The sequence below is a fragment of the Leptodactylus fuscus genome, chromosome 5 (assembly GCF_031893055.1).
Source record: "Leptodactylus fuscus isolate aLepFus1 chromosome 5, aLepFus1.hap2, whole genome shotgun sequence".
Taxonomy (NCBI): Eukaryota; Metazoa; Chordata; class Amphibia; order Anura; family Leptodactylidae; genus Leptodactylus; species Leptodactylus fuscus.
The window spans coordinates 214673910-214691842 of NC_134269.1; the positions used below are offsets into that span (position 1 = coordinate 214673910).

Genomic DNA, 17933 nt, shown 5'->3' on the forward strand with positions numbered 1-17933 from the left:
TAAAATTATTGATGGCCACGTAATCTCTTGTTCAGGGGTGTAACTGTTGGGACCTTAAAGCAACATTGTAGATATGGTCAGTTAACGCATATAAGACAAATTTTGGCGCCGATGGCCGGATTCCCCATTTATCCTCCTCCCTTCAATTTATGCGGAGCCGCTACTGGATTAGAAAAAGGGATAGCTGGTTTAGGTTTCCCCTTGCCCAATGTCCCTGGGAAGTGGACAGGATTTGAGTGCATTAGTAGAGGGAAAGTTACAGGTTACGTTACTAGTTTATGTATTTGCTCTTATACTGACCTACGATTGCAGACGTACGGAGAGGTTGTGACGCTCTGGCCCTGTGCGGCCTCCCTTCTTCTCCTATTATACTGATACTCAATGTGACACTTACGTATGTCCGCTTGTACTTACGCTCAATAAAGTTATTGCCCATTTAACATAAAAACAAAAACAAAAAAAAATCCAGTGTGAAAAAAAAATAAATAAAAAAATCACACATTGGCTATTTGTTATTAGTCTATGAAGCCCCCTTACTACCCGTAATATCCTAGAGAAATAAAATAAATGCTGCACACTGTATTGGCGGTCATTTTATGTAACATTGTTTATTATATGGCGTTATGAACAGAGAAACTGAAGAAATGTAAAATCCTCGCACGAATGGTTTATAAATAATAGCTGAAGACAGAAGGTCAGAGACAAGTGGACCCATATTATGTATCAGCCTGAGCTTTAAGAGACAACATCTTAAAATCGACTGGTTCTCCTTTGGATCTCTTCCACCAAGTTTTGCCTGGAAACATCAACCTAAAACAGAAAATAAGTAAATTATTACAAAGGGGAAAGACCGATCCCAGTGATTTAGTATCGATGACCTGACATCAGTTCTCAGCAGCTGATGTGACGATAGAAGAAGCAGACAGCGCTGTTCTCTGTGTAGTGGCTGAACCGAGGCACTGCAGCTTAGTTCCCATTCAAGTAAATAGGAGCTGATCTGTAGTAACCTGTTCTGGCCACTACACAGAGAACGGCGCTGTCTGCTTCCTGTTCCATTCTCAGCGCACACAAATGCTAGTTCTTCCTACGTAGAGGAATTCCTTCTGATCAGATGCAGTTATTGCAGCTCCTTTACTTCAACAATTCTGAGCTGCTATACCATCAATGACCTGTGGATATGTGTGGCGCTGTTTCTGCAAAGCCAGCAGCTGTAGGTGTCTAATCCTGGAAGACCCAGCCTTACATACCTCTTCCCTTGTAGAAACGTCTCGAAGCTTCACGACGCCATCTTTGAGTTCCTGTTCCCCAATAATGGCCACTAGTGGAATCCCAGTCTCTTCACAGTACTGCAACTGGTTAAGTAATTTGGGATTTTTCTTGTACAACATTTCTGCCTGTAGGAACAAATTCGATGAATAAGGAGATCTTTATGACAATCTGTAAAAATCTCATTTAATATAAAGGGGTATTCTGGTAACAACAAGTTATACCCTCAATCTACAGGATATGGAACTTGCTGATCGGTGAGGGGGCAAACTACAGGGACCTCCACTGATCACAAGAATGGTTTTTGAATGGAGCAACAACAGGTATATGCATATCTCTTCCCCATTCATTTCAATAGGAACTGCTGGAGAAAGCCAAAACTTTACCAAGACAAACAGCTGATCTGTGCAGGTGCCGGGTGTTGTTCCCTATGGCAATAGCATTCCAAACACTATTTCAGCTGTCAGAACATGAGTTTATCCATAATCCAGGCCATATAGGATCCCATACCTTGATCCCCCCATTCCAAAGTTCAGCTATAAGTTTCATTCTTTCTTCTAAAAGCTTTTTCTGAGCAGCGGCAACTAGAACCTGCGTCTCGGTCGTCCGAATCTTCTGCGAGGAGGCCTGAAGAAGGAAAATATCGTAATACAAAGATTGTGGAAGCCTAAAGAATCAGTATCTGTATTATCTGTGGCGGTATTATATACTGCTAGAAATATGGCAGTAGCTGAATTCAGCACCCTGTATGTCCCAGTTACAGAGATATCGGTACTGATATCTCTCCACTGTCAGAGCGTCATCACCACAATGTCAGTCCACTCCTCCCTGCTGACAGTACTCATCCATAGCCTTGTACCGTCATGAGGAGGAGGGGGCGTTCCTCACAGCCCAGCGATTTCTAGCAGTATGTGCCACTTTATATGCCAATAACTTGGAGATAAGTTAACTTACACAAGTGACTTTGAGATTGTTTTTTCGTGACACATTGCACTTCAGGTTATATACACCGTACATACTCGAGTATAAGCCGGCTTTTACAGCAGAGTTTTTATTGCTGAAAGAGCCCCCCCTCGGCTTATACTCGAGTCAGGGTCCACGGAGCACAGAAAACTGGAAGGACCTGCGTAAGTGGTTCTTTAGTGCTACTGCTCTGTGATTGGCTTGTCATGTAGGTCACGTGACTGTGATGTCATCAGAGGTCCCGTAGCCACTGGTATGTAACACCTGCAGATAAGTCAGTGGCCAGGATTCATTGTGTCTTATGGAAGATGTCTGTCGTATGGAGGAGAGGAAGCTACATGAAAGTGAAAGTAACAGGTACCTACTGGGGTTACTATTCCTAATAATGTCAGGCATTTGGGGTTATTCATTTAGTTTCAGTAACTCCATGTGCCTCACATTAATATCAGTTAACCCCATCATGTCCCTCATCATAAGGGTTATTAATATTTGAGACACATGGGGGGGTGCTAATAAAGGACCTTAATTATGAAGATACCTAATTATTACCTCCATAGGTCCCACATATCAGTAACTCTTATCTGAGGCACACAGGGGGTTAATGTGAGGGACATGATGGGGTTAACTGCTATTACTATGAGGCACATGGAGTTACTAAGCTGTAATGCACATGACCAGACTTATCTGCAATGGTAGATTCCCCCCCGGCTTATACTCGAGTCAATAAGTTTTCCCAGGTTTTTGTGGTAAAATTAGGGGCCTCGGCTTATATTTGGGTCGGCTTATACTCGAGTATATACGGTATATGTATTAAAAAATAAAAATTCCGGAAATTTGTAAGGTTCTTGGAATCTTCTGGAAATTTGGAAGTTAAAAATTAAATTTTTTTTTTTGAAATGTCAAATGCTCTGCTCATCACAGTACAGTAATGTTACTCACCTCTGCTTTTTGCTCCATTATAGAAAATATCCTCTCGATTCCAATACTGACGCCCACGCACGGGACCTTCCTGCCCTTTGGATCAAACATCCCCACCAAACCATCGTAACGGCCGCCTCCGGCGACGCTGCCCACATTGACCGATTCCTCCGTGTGGTCATTCTGTTGTTGTTGTTCCCCTTGATTCTGAATCAGGACGGCTTCGTAAATGACTCCTGTGTAATAATCCAGTCCTCGGGCTAAGCTGAGGTCGAACGATATCTGCAAGGTGGAATAACGAGAGTCATTACGTCGTGTGATGTATCAGAGGATAGAAAGACACTTGTGCGAGCCTAGCGTTTGATTACAGAGGCCAGGGCTCTCACCGGAACGCTACAGTGCATCAGCGAGTGTCTCTGGTGTGAGACCCTAGACAATCCCTTTAAGATAAGTAATGGCAAGCCCATAGACCCCTATAAGACCAATTATTTCACCCTCTTCCTGCGGTCCCCGATGTTACAGCCACGTTATACCCACCTTGTCGGTAACTCCAAACAATTCCAAATACTGAAAGAGGGTTTTCATGTCATTCAGTCCTTCCAGCGCCTGCTTGTTCTTCGAGAGTTTGGGATCATTCAAGAGCTTCTCGATGAGATCCAAGCCACCTGCCAGGTTTTACAATATTTTAGTTTATCGACCAGGTTCACCTCTCGTCTAAACAGAACGTTTGTTAAAAATTTTCTCGTTTTGGTGGAGAAATAAAACCAACATAAGCTTACCGTTATTTTGGACATATTCTCCAATCTGGTCAGCGGCCTCAGAGGCAAGCCCCTTCTCACCCACCATCTCGTTCTTCACCTCATCCCAGGGGGTCTGAAAAGACGAAATTTATATTTTACTGCTAAACTAGGAGGAGCTGCCGTCAGCACGTTAAAGAGATCCTATCATTAAAATCATATTTTTTCTTGATCACACGTAGGAATCGCCTTAAGAAAGTCTATTCTTCTCCTACTTTTAGATGTCTTCTCCTCGCTGCCGTTCGGTAGAAATATCGTTTTTCGTTTGTATGCAAATGAGTTCTCTTGCAGCACTGGGGGCAGTCCTCAGCGCTCAAACAGCACTGGGGGCGTACCCAATGCTGCGAGAGAAATCTCCAGCGCCCCCTCCATCTTCTTCAGGAACAGCCTCTTCACATCTCTTCTTCCATCCTGGGTTTCAATCTTCTAGGCCTCAGGTAGAGCAGACTGCGCAAGCCCAAAGGCCACAAGAAAATGGCCGCTTACACCATCTTATGGTGTAAGCGGCCATTTTCTTGTGGCCGCGGGTATGCGCAGTCTGCTCTACCCGAGGCCTAGAAGATTGAAACCCGGGACAGAAGACGACACATGAAGAGGCCGTTCCTGAAGATGGAGGGGGTGCTGGACAGTTCTCTCGCAGCATTGGGGACGCCCCCAGTGCTGTTTGCGCACTGAGGACCACCCCCAATGCTGCGAGAGAACTCATTTGCATACCGAAGAAAACCTGGATTTCTACCGAACGGCGGCGCGGAGAAGACATCTAAAGGTAGGAGAAGAATAGTCTTTCTTAAGGCGATTCCTATGTGTGATCGATAGGATCCCTTTAAAGGGATTTTCAGGATTTTATTGATGAACAATTTTTATTTATTTTTTTAAAGGTGACGTCACCCAAATCACACCTCTTCAGTATGTAGTGGGCACAGTTCTGTATACATTGCAGTGGTTGTTCCAGGTACCGCAGCTCTCCGTCATTCAAGTGAACAGAACTAAACTGCACCATAAAATCACAACCACAAGTAAATCAGCTGATTGGCGGGGGTGCCTGCACTAACCTGCTGAGTGATACAACCTTAACATTTACCTTATCTAATTTGTCCACTGAAGAGCAGATTGTGCGAAATTTTTCATCAGGCACACCGCACACTGCGAACATCCCATCCAGAATTCTCCTGTCATTCACCTGTATGTAAAAAATGACATCATTACTTCAATAATGACATCATCACGCTCTCCTGATCACTGGGGGTCCCATCAACGTGGCGATTATCCCCTAACTTATGGATTGGGAATAAGTCGCTGTAATGGCACAACAAGTAGAAACCCCGTGAACCCCGTAAGGTCTCCTTACTTTAATCTGAAACTCTCCCAACTCCAGCTCGCTCAGGATTTCGTGAACAATCTTCAGGCACTCGGCATCCGGAATCATTGGGTCGTACTGTCCGGCAATGTCAAAGTCCTGGAGGGAAATGGCGCAACATACAAAACTGAATTTACAATCCTGCATCAGAAAACCTGCTTTCAAAGCTTTCGCTCATGTCCATTTTTTTTGGAATTTTGTGGCAAACTTGCATTCTCTAAGGGGTTGACCAGGGATGCTGAAGGGGGAGACTTTCGATGGCCCTGGGTCACGTGATCAAAACCAGCGTCCAGGTCTCTCCCTCTTCCCCTGTTTTCACCAGTAGTGAGCCCCATAGCGAGGGCGAAGAGGGAGGAGGCGGGGCTATATGAGCCGCTATAGGGTGAATGCACACATCAAGCATCAACTGAGTAGTAGAAATTCTAAAAATCATAGAAGTAAAAATGCAACAAGTTTATTAGAAGGGTTTGCCAGGGTAAAATTTTGTCCTAATGATAGGTAAGGGTGCGACACCCAGGACCTCCACTGATCAGCTGGCAAACAGATAATGGAGCAGGAAGCAGACAGCGCTGTTCTCGGTGCAGTGGCTGAACCAAGTCACTGCAGCTCCCTTTCAGGTGAATGTCAGCAGTACTCAGTCTGGCCACTACAAAGAGAACAGCGCTGTCCGCTTCCTGCTCCAGTCTCGGTGTGTCAACTGTTTACAACAACAACAGCGGATTGGGACTTACGCATTGGTAGAACTCTCTGTAGCGGCCCCTGGTCATCGCCGGGTTATCCCTTCTGTAGACTTTAGCGATATGGTAACGCTTAATATTGGTGATCTTGTTCATTGCCAAATAGCGAGCAAAGGGAACCTGACAGCGTAGTAAAGGATTGGAAAGCAAGAAAGCACAAACATGCTGAGTACAATTAGCATTACCCGCGACTTTGTCCGCGGCCCCCTCATCCCCTGAGAAACACACCTGCAACTCTCCCCCCCCCCCCCCGTCTTTGCCTTGTGGCCGCAGCGGGCCCGTCCAACACTGGTGCGCCCATGGACTCCCAGGCCCCCACCTTGCACCCTGCAGAGCCCCTACCTTTTCCCATACCCGGTCCCCCATTCCCTTGCTCCTTCCTCCCTCCCCAACCCCCTTTACCCCTCCCCCCCCCAACCTGTGCCCCCTTTTCTCCTCCCTACCCAAACCTGTGACCCCAGCCTCACTCCACCCCACCCCTGGCTCCCCATGCGCACAGGTACACGGCGGTTCCCGAGACTTCGGCACAGTTCCCTCTACAATACCAGCATGCACGACGCCATATTCTTCATGTCAGTGCGCAGCCGGCTTCTGGATCTATAGCTCCACCCCCACAGTCCCCTGGTCCAATCGTAGCCCCGCGCCTGACATCATGACGTCATCCTAGGTCCTGCAGTCTACACCAACCGTGAATCCGGGGCCCGCGGTCGGCAAACCCGGCAATATACGGGGATGGTGAGGCGCCCATGTTTTTTTCCGGGTTTCATGCTAGGTATGTGCAAAATTTGAGTGAAATCTGTTTGTGCAAAATTTGAGTGAAATCCGTTCGCCCACTGTGGCATGATTGAGGAACAAACAAGGATGAATCGTTCTGCAGTAATCTACAAAAAGGAAACCATGGGGTCAGTACAAAGAGGAGCGCAGAGCTCAGACACCGGACTCTGGCTCAATTCCTCCACTCACTCCTCGCCGTCATGGTCCTGGGACGGGGGACCGGGGGGGGTCGATCACTTCTTTGTAAAAGGATACAGTGAGATCATAGCGTAGAGACAGCAATTCACCGCCCTGATCCTTCAGGTCATAGATGAGCTTGGAGTCTTCTCCGTATTTTCCCGTTAGCGTTTCCTAAGAAAAAAACCATCCAATTTTAACAAAAAACGTCATATTATATAGGCCGACATCCTTGTCATCAAACCAAACAGGGTCAGCTGACCACGTCTATACCCGTAGAAGGCACCAAGCTGCAGAAAGACCAAGTGACTGATGGACAAGATGAAAAGCGTTCAATCGGCTGATCAGTAAGGGTGCCAGGAGCCCACACCACCACTGATCTGATACGGATGTCATCCTCACCTTCAGCTCAAATACAGGCGTGTCGATGGTCTCCGCTCCGTGGCGTTTAAAACATCGGATAATGGTGTTGAAAACCTTTTCTCGGATCGCCATCTGTTTCGGATTATAATCCCTGGTGCCCTGAAAAAAAGAGAAAAAAAACAAAAACCTGTGTAGGATTTATACATGGACACTGAAATATCTTTATTCTGATTCTTCTCCCCTTGTAAATTCTTCTGTGGACAGAGATTAGACTTGGGATCCATTCACATTGGGTCTGTCACATCTGTTTAGCATGTTCATAAAAGGGATGTATAAAAGGGGCGGCCATTGGTTTACACTGACGTGACCAGGAATAAGGGGATATTGTCACTCCTTAGGGATAGACCACCATATCGGTGTGTGGAGACTTATTAAGGCTTTAGCACTCCACTTCGCAAAGGATCATGGGAAGAATATGCAAATCTGTCTTCCATGATGTAATTAGGAAAACAGCTGCTGCCTCAGTATTGCAAACCAATAGAGGGCGCTCACTGGAATGTGCAAACCTGTCTTCCCTGATGTAATTAGGAAGACAGAACTCCAGTGAAATAACCCAATAAAGGTTTGCTCCCTTTCGCATCATGCTCGAACTTCCAAGAGGCCTTTGTTTTGCAATGACGCTAACTACATCAGGGAAGACAGACTTGCACATTTCAGTGAGCGCCCTCTATTGGTTTGCAATACTGAGGCAGCAGCTGTTTTCCTAATTACATCATGGAAGACAGATTTGCATATTCTTCCCATGATCCTTTGCGAAGTGGAGTGCTAAAGGCTTAATAAGTCTCCACACACCTATATGGTGGTCTCTCCCTAAGGAGTGACGATATCCCCTTAACCCTGTCTAAGCCTCTCACCTCTACCAGGTTATAGTCCTCTCCACATCGGGCTGACGAGATGCAATAACATTGAAACGGCCATCCTCGATTGAGAGACTATACTTGGTAATAATCCCAGCATCATTGCAAAACAAAGGCCTCTTGGAAGGTCGAGCATGATGCGAAAGGGAGCAAACTTTTATTGGGTTATTTCACTGGAGTTCTGTCTTCCTAACTACATCAGGGAAGACAGACTTGCACATTCCAGTGAGCGCCCTCTATTGGTTTGCAATACTGAGGCAGCAGCTGTTTTCCTAATTACATCATGGAAGACAGATTTGCATATTCTTCCCGTGACCAGGAATGTGAAAGGTCCATGCTGGGGACCAGGAGGGTGACTGGGAATAAGAACCCAAGCTCAAACAGCACCGGGGGCGTCCCCAATGCTGCGAGAGAACACTCCAGCGCCGCCTCCATCTTCTTCAGGAACAGATCTTCTTCCGGCGGTGGCTTCAAACTTCTAGGCCTCGGGCAACGCTGACTGCACATGCCCGGCAGGCCACAAGAAAATGTCCGCTTGCACAGTATTGTAAGCGGCCATTTTCTTGTGGCCGGTGGACATGCTTGCCCGAGGCCTAGAAGTTTGAACCCAGCTCCGTGAAGATAGGCCGTTCCTGAAGAAGATGGAGAGTTCTCTCGCAGCATTGGGGACGCCCCCGATGCTGTTTGATCGCTGAGGACCGCCCCCAGTGCTGCGAGAGAACTCATTTGCATAACGGCAAAAAACGGATTATATACCGAATGGCGGCGCGGAGCAGACATCTAAAGGTAGGAGAAGAATAGACTTTCTTAAGGCGATTCCTACGTGTTAGCAAGAAAAAAATATGAATCCCTTCCAAAAGGTGGCGCTAGGAGCAGACTTCTCTTTCTCACTCTTTCCCAGGCATGCGGGGTCTAATCCTTGTACCAGTCTCTCTCCTCTGTCCCCATTATCTACTTGGTGCTTTGTCGTCTCCCAGGGTTTGGGGGATGTGACGTGCTGACCGTCATGTGGCGTGTGCGCTGACAGATAAGGCAGTGAATCAGCAAAGCTCAGCTTCATACAGATTGTCCAAGACCCCGCACCATCCCCGCCATGAACTTCCAGACTTATCCACCGCACCGCAGCGCACCGCACCCATGACCGTAACATTATTACTGTCCATGACCCCGTATAACCTCTTCCTAACATCCACCGTCTACGAGCGATGGACGTCGGGTCTTTAAACATGGCGGTGTCTCAACAGAACGGCGCCACAACCTTGAAATTTTAACATAAAATATCCACGGGCGGAACGTGCGGAGACCACTCCGATCAGCCGAGGTCAGTGGGAACGTACGGAGGAAAGAAATATCAAAGATGACAAAATGTAGCACTACGGCAAGAAAGGGTTAAACCGCGTCGCTTCTCCTAAGTACACGGAGGCGGATTTGAAAACCGCGCTGCCCTTGCCGCTTTCCGAAAAAGGAGCGCGGTGAGGCTTCGCAGGGGGGCGGAACCAGATTTATTATCATCTGGCTTATATGGTGTGGGAAACGTACGCCGCTTACAAGCGGGCGGCGGAACGTATCGTGTAGAGGACGGCGTACGAGAAAGAGTTAAAAGGATTTCCCAACGGAACGCAGAACGGTGTCCCTAAATTAGGCTACGTTCACACTGGCATCACGGTTTCCAGAGCCTTACGGAGAACCCCGTCCGTACCTTCGGGGTCTTGAGAACAAACTTGTGCTTTCCATCATCCGGCGCCAACTTTGCCTTCAGCTCTAGAAGTTTGGCGACTTCTTCGGCAATCTACGGAAAAAAAAAAGGAAAAAAATTATTAGAGGTCTGACCTCTGGACCCCCCCCCCCAATCCTGAGGCCAGAGATACGTCGTCACCTTATAAGATAGGACTATCCCTTTAAAGGGGTTATGCCACATAGGATAGAGGATGAATAGCTGATCAGCGGGGGGACGTTTTCCCCTCGTTGCAAATTCAGCACCATCTAGATGAATCCATAACACCCCCCCATTCTCAGCCGTCAGACCCCCAACCGATCAGCTATTACCCTACGGATAAGCACGTTTCAGCGCATAACCCCGTTAAAGCGGCACTCATACCCGATATGAGAATATCCTGTAAACGTCACATACAAGAAATACGTCCCATCCTCCGCCAGGAACGGCGTCACTCTCCCTTACCCAGGCTGTAACCTGAGAATAATCCTAAATGTAAAGCGACTCCTGTAAAGTCCCGGGATTTACACTCCGCACCCGCCCAAACACATGAAAAGGGAGATTAACCCTTCATAGAGAGGGAACGACGACTCCCCGGAGGATGATGAAACCGGAGCTCAGGATTACCACACTGTGCCGAGCCAACACGACACCCACAATGAGGAGAACCGGAGAAGGGGTTACTGATGGGACCAGCGGGGGAGAAGGGGTTACTGATAGGACCAGCGGGGGGGGGAGAAGGGGTTACTGATAGGACCAGCGGGGGAGAAGAAGGGGTTACTGATAGGACCAGCGGGGGAGAAGAAGGGGTTACTGATAGGACCAGCGGGGGAGAAGAAGGGGTTACTGATAGGACCAGCGGGGGAGAAGAAGGGGTTACTGATGGGACCAGCGGGGGAGAAGAAGGGGTTACTGATGGGACCAGCGGGGGAGAAGAAGGGGTTACTGATGGGACCAGCGGGGGAGAAGGGGTTACTGATAGGACCAGCGGGGGAGAAGAAGGGGTTACTGATAGGACCAGCGGGGGAGAAGAAGGGGTTACTGATGGGACCAGCGGGGGAGAAGAAGGGGTTACTGATGGGACCAGCGGGGGAGAAGAAGGGGTTACTGATGGGACCAGCGGGGGAGAAGGGGTTACTGATGGGACCAGCGGGGGGGGAGAAGGGGTTACTGATAGGACCAGCGGGGGAGAAGAAGGGGTTACTGATAGGACCAGCGGGGGAGAAGAAGGGGTTACTGATAGGACCAGCGGGGGAGAAGAAGGGGTTACTGATAGGACCAGCGGGGGAGAAGAAGGGGTTACTGATAGGACCAGCGGGGGAGAAGAAGGGGTTACTGATAGGACCAGCGGGGGAGAAGAAGGGGTTACTGATAGGACCAGCGGGGGAGAAGAAGGGGTTACTGATAGGACCAGCGGGGGAGAAGAAGGGGTTACTGATAGGACCAGCGGGGGAGAAGAAGGGGTTACTGATGGGACCAGCGGGGGAGAAGAAGGGGTTACTGATGGGACCAGCGGGGGAGAAGGGGTTACTGATGGGACCAGCGGGGGAGAAGGGGTTACTGATAGGACCAGCGGGGGAGAAGGGGTTACTGATAGGACCAGCGGGGGAGAAGGGGTTTACTGATAGGACCAGCGGGGGAGAAGGGGTAACAAATGACCCTCTATCCTTCCTAATCTGCCATATGTGCGCACAGGTGACTTGACCCCACACGATTCAGCACCTGGGAAACAGCTGATCTGTGCGGGGTCCAAATGCCCGAAACCACAGACTATCCAGTGAACTCCTTTAACCCCTTACCATCCAATGAATAGAAATCAATGGGGTTTGGTGGTCGGTACCAATAGACACTGAATGGATCAGGATGACCCCTCCCCCCCCCTCCACGGATTGATGTGGCCGGGGACATTAACGTCCATCAGTCTCACCATAAAATGACAAGTGGGCGTTGCCGTTCCTCATAGTGTCAGGACACTTTGCAGACTTAGGATGACCCATTGAGTCTAAGGGGCTGCGCGGACTGACACCTGCAGCATTTTGGCCCATTTTGCAGACCTCAGGGGCCGGCGGTCAGTCAGTAAAGCGTCATCAGGGGTGAGTATATAGGGACGCACTGAGGTTACATTAGTCATACATTTCCAGGAGGAGGAACTGAGGGACACGGCAGCACATGGCAATAAGATCAGAGGCTTCGGGCGAGGAATTACTGAATCAGAAGAAGACAACCCTGCGACTAGGACGAGCGCTGCGACTACGCACCCCATACACCATGGCGCACATCCGGGGGGCAGGATAGTGGTACAGGTGGCGCCCCCTGTCACCAGAAGGATGGAGCTGTCATAGGCCTGACAGGGGTAAGTCTGCGGACATGTGACAGGCCAATGAATGGACAGGACTGCTGACAGCCACCTCCTCCTGTACTGGGGTATACAGCAGGGTATACAGCAGGGTGAGTATACAGCAGGGTATACAGCAGATCACACATCAGGGTATACAGCAGGGTGAGTATACAGCAGGGTGAGTATACAGCATGGTGACCAGGCCACAGCCCATATACAGCACACATCACCGTCACGTCCAGGCCTCACCTGCTCGGCCCCGGCCTTCTCCTGTTTCAGCCTCCGCACCTTCTCCCCCTGCTCGGTGACCGCCCGCTCCAGCTCTGCCCTGTCCGCCATGCTGACCACACACTAGAAGCCGGTGCTGAGAGCCGCGCATGCGCAGTGTAGCGGGAAGTGCAGCGAGGAGAGCGCAGCCCCGCCTCCTCCCGGCCTGTACTCAGCAGCGCCCTCTGGAGGGGAGAGGTGGCGCTGTCCTATGTTAACCTGCTGTACTGTACACACTATGCGTTCCTTCCGTTATTTTACTGACATCAGAGGGGGAAAAAAACGCAGAAGTGCAACGAATATGAACACTGGCATACCTTGCAACACAAACTGCATGCAATTGTTTTCAATGCAATTTTTAAACTGTATACTCAGCTGTACTGTGTGAATGCTCACTAAGGACTAAAGGCGGGACACTCCTATCCTACTAACATACATATATATATATATATATATATATATATATATATATATATATATATATATATATATATATATATATATATATAGTGTCTACTTTTTATCCTGGTAAATGACATGGCTTCACGACTGTTATGAATTTATGGTCACATACTATATTACACTGCTCCTGCAGCCGCTTATCTCAGGTCCCAGGTCTGTTATCTCTCTATGTAAACAATCAGCTAACCCTCAGTCCATTGTGTACATGCATGTGCATATTATCTGATCTGCTCCAGGCAGTGCTGACACACTGGAGGGGAAAACAAATCCAATCCAAATTGGCAGTTTGTCAATTTTAAACAGGCCAGGAAAAAGAAAATCTAATTTGTCACAAACAACGAGAGCTATGAAGGAGCCAGAAGTCACAGAGTTCTCCTCAAGCGGAGCTGACAGAGATCATCAATGCCAACAACACGCTCATTATATGGCATCCTAGTGAGCTGCTGAGATGCCGAAACAATTACAGGCACGGTGTGAGGAACAAGGTCAGCACCAGGACAGCTTAAAGGGCTTCTACCATTAAAACCTTTTTTTTTTTGTGGATAAGACGTTGGAATAGCCTTTAGAAAGTCTATTCGTCTCTTACCTTTAGATGTGGTCTCCTCTGCGCCGTTCCTTAGTAATACCGTTTTTTACTGGTATGCAAATGAGTTCTCTTGCAGCGATGGAGTCGTCCCCACCACTGCCAGGGAAGTGTCTCCAAGCACCGCCTCCTTCTTTGTCCGCAGCGTCATCTTTAATGTCTTCTTCCAGCGCAGGCTCGTAACTTCTAGCAGAGCAGACTGCGCAGGCACACAGGCCATGGGAAAATGGCCGCTAACAATACTGTGCAAGCAGCCATTTTCCCGTGACCTGTGCGCCCGCGCAGTCTGCTCTGCCGAGGCCTAGAAGTTACGAGCCTGCGCCGGAAGAAGACATTGAAGATGACGCTGCGGACGAAGAAGGAGTCGGTGCTGGAGACACTTCTCTGGCAGTGGTGGGGACGCCCTCATTGCTGTTTGAGCGCTGGGGCCCGCCCCCATTGCTGCGAGAGAACTCATCTGCATACCGGTAAAAACTGGTATTTCTAAGGAACGGCGCAGCGGAGACCACGTCTAAAGGTAAGAGACGAATAGACTTTCTAAAGGCTATCCCGACGTCTTATCCACAAAAAAAAAGGTTTTAATGGTGGAATCCCTTTAAGAGCTGCTGAAACGCAGAAACACCATATAATGAGCGTGTTGTTGGTGTTGATGATCCACCTGCTTCGGCGTTTCGACAGCTGTCAAGCTGGCCTGTCCATGATGCGTTCCTCGCTCTGTGCCCGGGACCGATGTGATCCTTCCATGTGATCCTTGTGTCCTGGGCCCTGTGGCAGCTGCCTCCGCTGCTATGGCGGTAGTTACGCCACTGCTTCCATGTGATCCTTGTGTCCCGGGACCGATGTCTCTGTGTAGTGCCAGCCTTACTGGGGACATTGGGACTAGTATTATGCCATTTATGTACCCCAAACCGTGACGGGTTCAGCGGGACAGTCCTGCATTCTGGGTTCAGTCCCTGTGATATGTCCCGACCTCATCTGGTGTCAGTAGGCGCGAGGGGGAACATTATAATACGGGGACATACTAAGATGGCACTATATACTGTGTGGGGGCGGGGAGCAGCCTGGACGGTAAAGGACGGAGCCAATAGTGGACGGGACCGGAGGCGGTTCTTAGTATACGTAAATTTTCGTTGTGCGCCGCGCGTTCTGTCCTATGAAACCTGAAGGTCACAGACTTTATTGTTATCTTCCTCGCCTTTCAGAAAACGCTGGCTCTATGAAGAGACTGATTCACACCTCATAACGCAGCTGCGGTTTTATAACACTAAATACTTGGGCGCCTGCAGTTCTGCTGATACAACACCAGGTGGCGCTGTGTCCTCGGAAACACACGGGAGGACCCGGAGAGGGGGCGGGGACTCGGGGACCTGAGTATAATGAAGAGGCGGGGCCTATGTCAGTGCGGGGCGGGGTGAGCGCGCAGTGGGCGGGGCGCTGGCAGAGGTGAGCGGAGTTCCGGGCTCTGCTACCTTGTCCTGTCAACACAGCCGGAGCAGGAGCAGCAGCAGCAGCATGCAGCCTCCTCCGAGGAAAGTGAGTGTGACAGCCCGGGGGCAGGGGGAGAGGGATCCGGGGCAAGTGCACGAGGAGGGGGGCTCCGGGGCAAGTGCACGAGGAGGGGGGCTCCGGGGCAAGTGCACGAGGAGGGGGCTCACCTGTTACTGCAGGCACATATGCTGGCTTCCCTTGTTTACATCCTGATCCCGTCCTTTGTAATAATCGCATAGGAAGGGATGTGAGTGCACTCTGTGTAAGGCTCTGTTCACACCTGGACACTCATTATCAGTTTTCTGTGCCTTGATGGACAGCAGTGCTATATCAGAGGACCAGAACAACGGACTGGACATTAACCGTTCACTATATCGGGGTCCATCGCGTGTCAGTTGTCCTAAACTATGAGACTTAAGGCGGTTTTCTGCAGTGACAGCGACGGAGATGTGAATGCCACCTCCTGTCATGGCGTCCATCGCGTTTCATGTCTTACGTCTTCAGCCTTAGGTGTTAGATTGTATTCAGTTCGTGGTAAGGTGCTGCGGGCGCTCTCCTTAAGACGCTGTTTCCTCTGTGGTCTGCATGAACGATGGTGTAGACGGGTGGGGATTCGGACCCTGTTCACACGGCGCGTGCGGTCATCACGGTGGGACACGGTTTGGGTTGTTGCTGCTCCGGTTGCATCGTATGTTATAAGCTGTTTACGGATCTCGACTTCGTTTCCGTTCTTGTTGACCAGAAGAACGGAAAACTGGGCAAAAACGGATCCCAACGATGACATAGATGGGTCCCAAGGGACGCCAGTCACTATAATGGGGTGCGTCAGGTGTCCGTTTTTGCAATTGTGCTCTTAATGGACTTGTGACTAAGGGGCCCTTCACATGGCCGAAAATTAAGAGGAGTTGAGGTGGGCTGCATTTTCTGCATTAATGAGGCTGATCAGAGTGTCTCGCGTCCTGCTTTGATTATACATGGAGTTTGGTCCTGATTTCGGGGTCTGAAGTCATGTACAGACTGCACCTAGTCATAGAAAATTGAATGGGCTGAGCTGCAATACCAAACACAGCCACTATACAGTGTGTGGCGCTGTGCATGGTCAGTAGTGTGCTGTAGAATGCTGCAGCCTCCTCCAATAGCTGATCAGCTGCGGTCCCCGGTGTCCGGTCCCCACCAATATCAGGACGCTTATTTTTTCTGCATCTTGCTGTGATCTCTACCTCGGACTGAAACCAATTTGGGCAGAATCTTCCCCAAAATCAGCGACAAATTCCTACGTGTGAACACCCCCTAAACATATACACTTCTGAAACCCTACCGGGGTAGATATAATAAGCAAAATGCGTCAGAATTCTGGCGCAATTTACTCCGAAAAACTGTCTCGTGCACTGTGCACCACGTTTATCTTGTGTCATAGACGCGTTTCTGACATGACCTACGGAGACCGACGGACCCCACTGACTGTAATGGGGTCATTGGGGGTCTGACATTTTGGAAACGGGAAAAGTTTAGAATTTTTTTCCTCCGCTGATTTTCAGCCAGACGTTACGGCGGTGCAAATGTGAACATAGCCTTAGACGCAGCGCCGCACCTCCCATGAGCGCTTCAGGCGGCGCTATGTCAGGACCCCAGGGAGGGCGGCATTTTTGATTACCTAAGCCAGTCCAGGACAAGCTGTCCTGGACTGGCTTAGCACCGAGCGGTGGATTGGGGAGGCCACTGGAGCAGCGCTGCTCCAGCAGCCTCCCCTCACGCTCAGGCAGAGAGCAGGTCATCTCCGTGCCTGCTCTCTGCCTGCGAACGGCGCTAAGCCCCGTCCCCTTCCCTCGGCCACGCCCCCTTCCCTCGGCCACGCCCCTTCGCCCCGTCCCCTCCTCCCGGGGGGGGGGCTTTCTGTAGTTCGCCTCGGGCGGCAAAAGGGGTAGGTTCACCCCTGCTTAGACGGTATTAGGCCAAGTGGGTTCCGATTTTTTTAGAGGAAGGCTCTCCGATGACTATTCGAGGACGAGTATCGAACCCCCGTCGGATGAGCCTCGGGCTGCAGGCTTAGATCCAGTTCACATCTACCTTCGGGCCGTATGAAATGTTCAGAGAAAAAAAGTTGCGCAAGCAAACCACATGGACCCCATTATAGTCTATGGGATTTGCACGTTTCCTTAGGTAACCGCTTTTTTATGCGGATAGGTTTCCATTCGGGTGTCCCCAAGTGGAGTCCCCGAACGCAGATGTGAATCGGGCCTTAGTTGCGTGGGTTTCCATGGGTAAGCGGATTAGGTTTCCATTCATGGACGGACCCCACAAACGGAAACCTGAACGCAGGTGGGAACAGAGCGTAAGCGCCCCCACGTGCCACGTCACTGCACCTTACCAGCCCCCAGACACCAGTCACACTGTAGCCCTAAACTATCGCCTCTTTTTCCAGCCTTCTTGTCTGGCACGATTCATCAGTCTGCTATTAGTTGTGTAATACATAGCAGGGTATACGGTGACGGTATACAGAGGCCGTATAGACATGAAGGGCCGACAAAGGGGAAGAGATTCTTTATTATGGACGGAAGTTACGATATAATCAATGCCCTAATGCAATAGTATTTTCGGACTCCCCTTTGTCTCTCATAGGGCGCAGCGCTGCTCAGAGGTAACAGGCACTGCAATGGCCGCGCAGGCTTAGTCATGCACAGACTGGAGCTGAGTGATGGCCGGAGGCTTCTGATCTCATCTGCAGGAACGGGGTGATAAATTGGATTGTGGGCATAGTTGTGGTCCTGAGAATTGCATTATAGTCTCAGAAAAGAACCTGTAATACAATTCC

At 49.6% G+C, this 17933-nt stretch overlaps 2 protein-coding genes across 2 annotated transcripts in view; one reads left to right on the plus strand and one right to left on the minus strand.

The window, feature by feature from the left end:
- Window positions 1–582: 582 nt before the first annotated feature.
- LOC142204066 (histidine--tRNA ligase, cytoplasmic-like) lies at window positions 583–12690 on the minus strand. Its single transcript, XM_075275269.1, has 13 exons — window positions 12571–12690; window positions 9969–10058; window positions 7392–7511; window positions 7068–7163; window positions 6033–6158; window positions 5293–5400; window positions 5026–5124; window positions 3927–4020; window positions 3685–3812; window positions 3169–3429; window positions 1777–1893; window positions 1248–1394; window positions 583–810 (listed from the first exon to the last, which is right to left on the minus strand). Exons 1-13 carry the CDS (start codon window positions 12658–12660, stop codon window positions 751–753), a joined length of 1536 nt encoding a protein of 511 aa, XP_075131370.1. The 5' UTR covers window positions 12661–12690; the 3' UTR covers window positions 583–750.
- Window positions 12691–15121: 2431 nt separating this feature from the next.
- The window catches only part of FCHSD1 (FCH and double SH3 domains 1), a 50553-nt gene continuing 47741 nt past the window's right edge, over window positions 15122–17933 (plus strand). Inside the window, exon 1 of the mRNA XM_075275351.1 lies at window positions 15122–15166. Within this exon, the coding sequence (XP_075131452.1) occupies window positions 15146–15166 (21 nt within the window). The 5' untranslated portion in view covers window positions 15122–15145. The remainder of the gene's footprint in view (window positions 15167–17933) is intronic.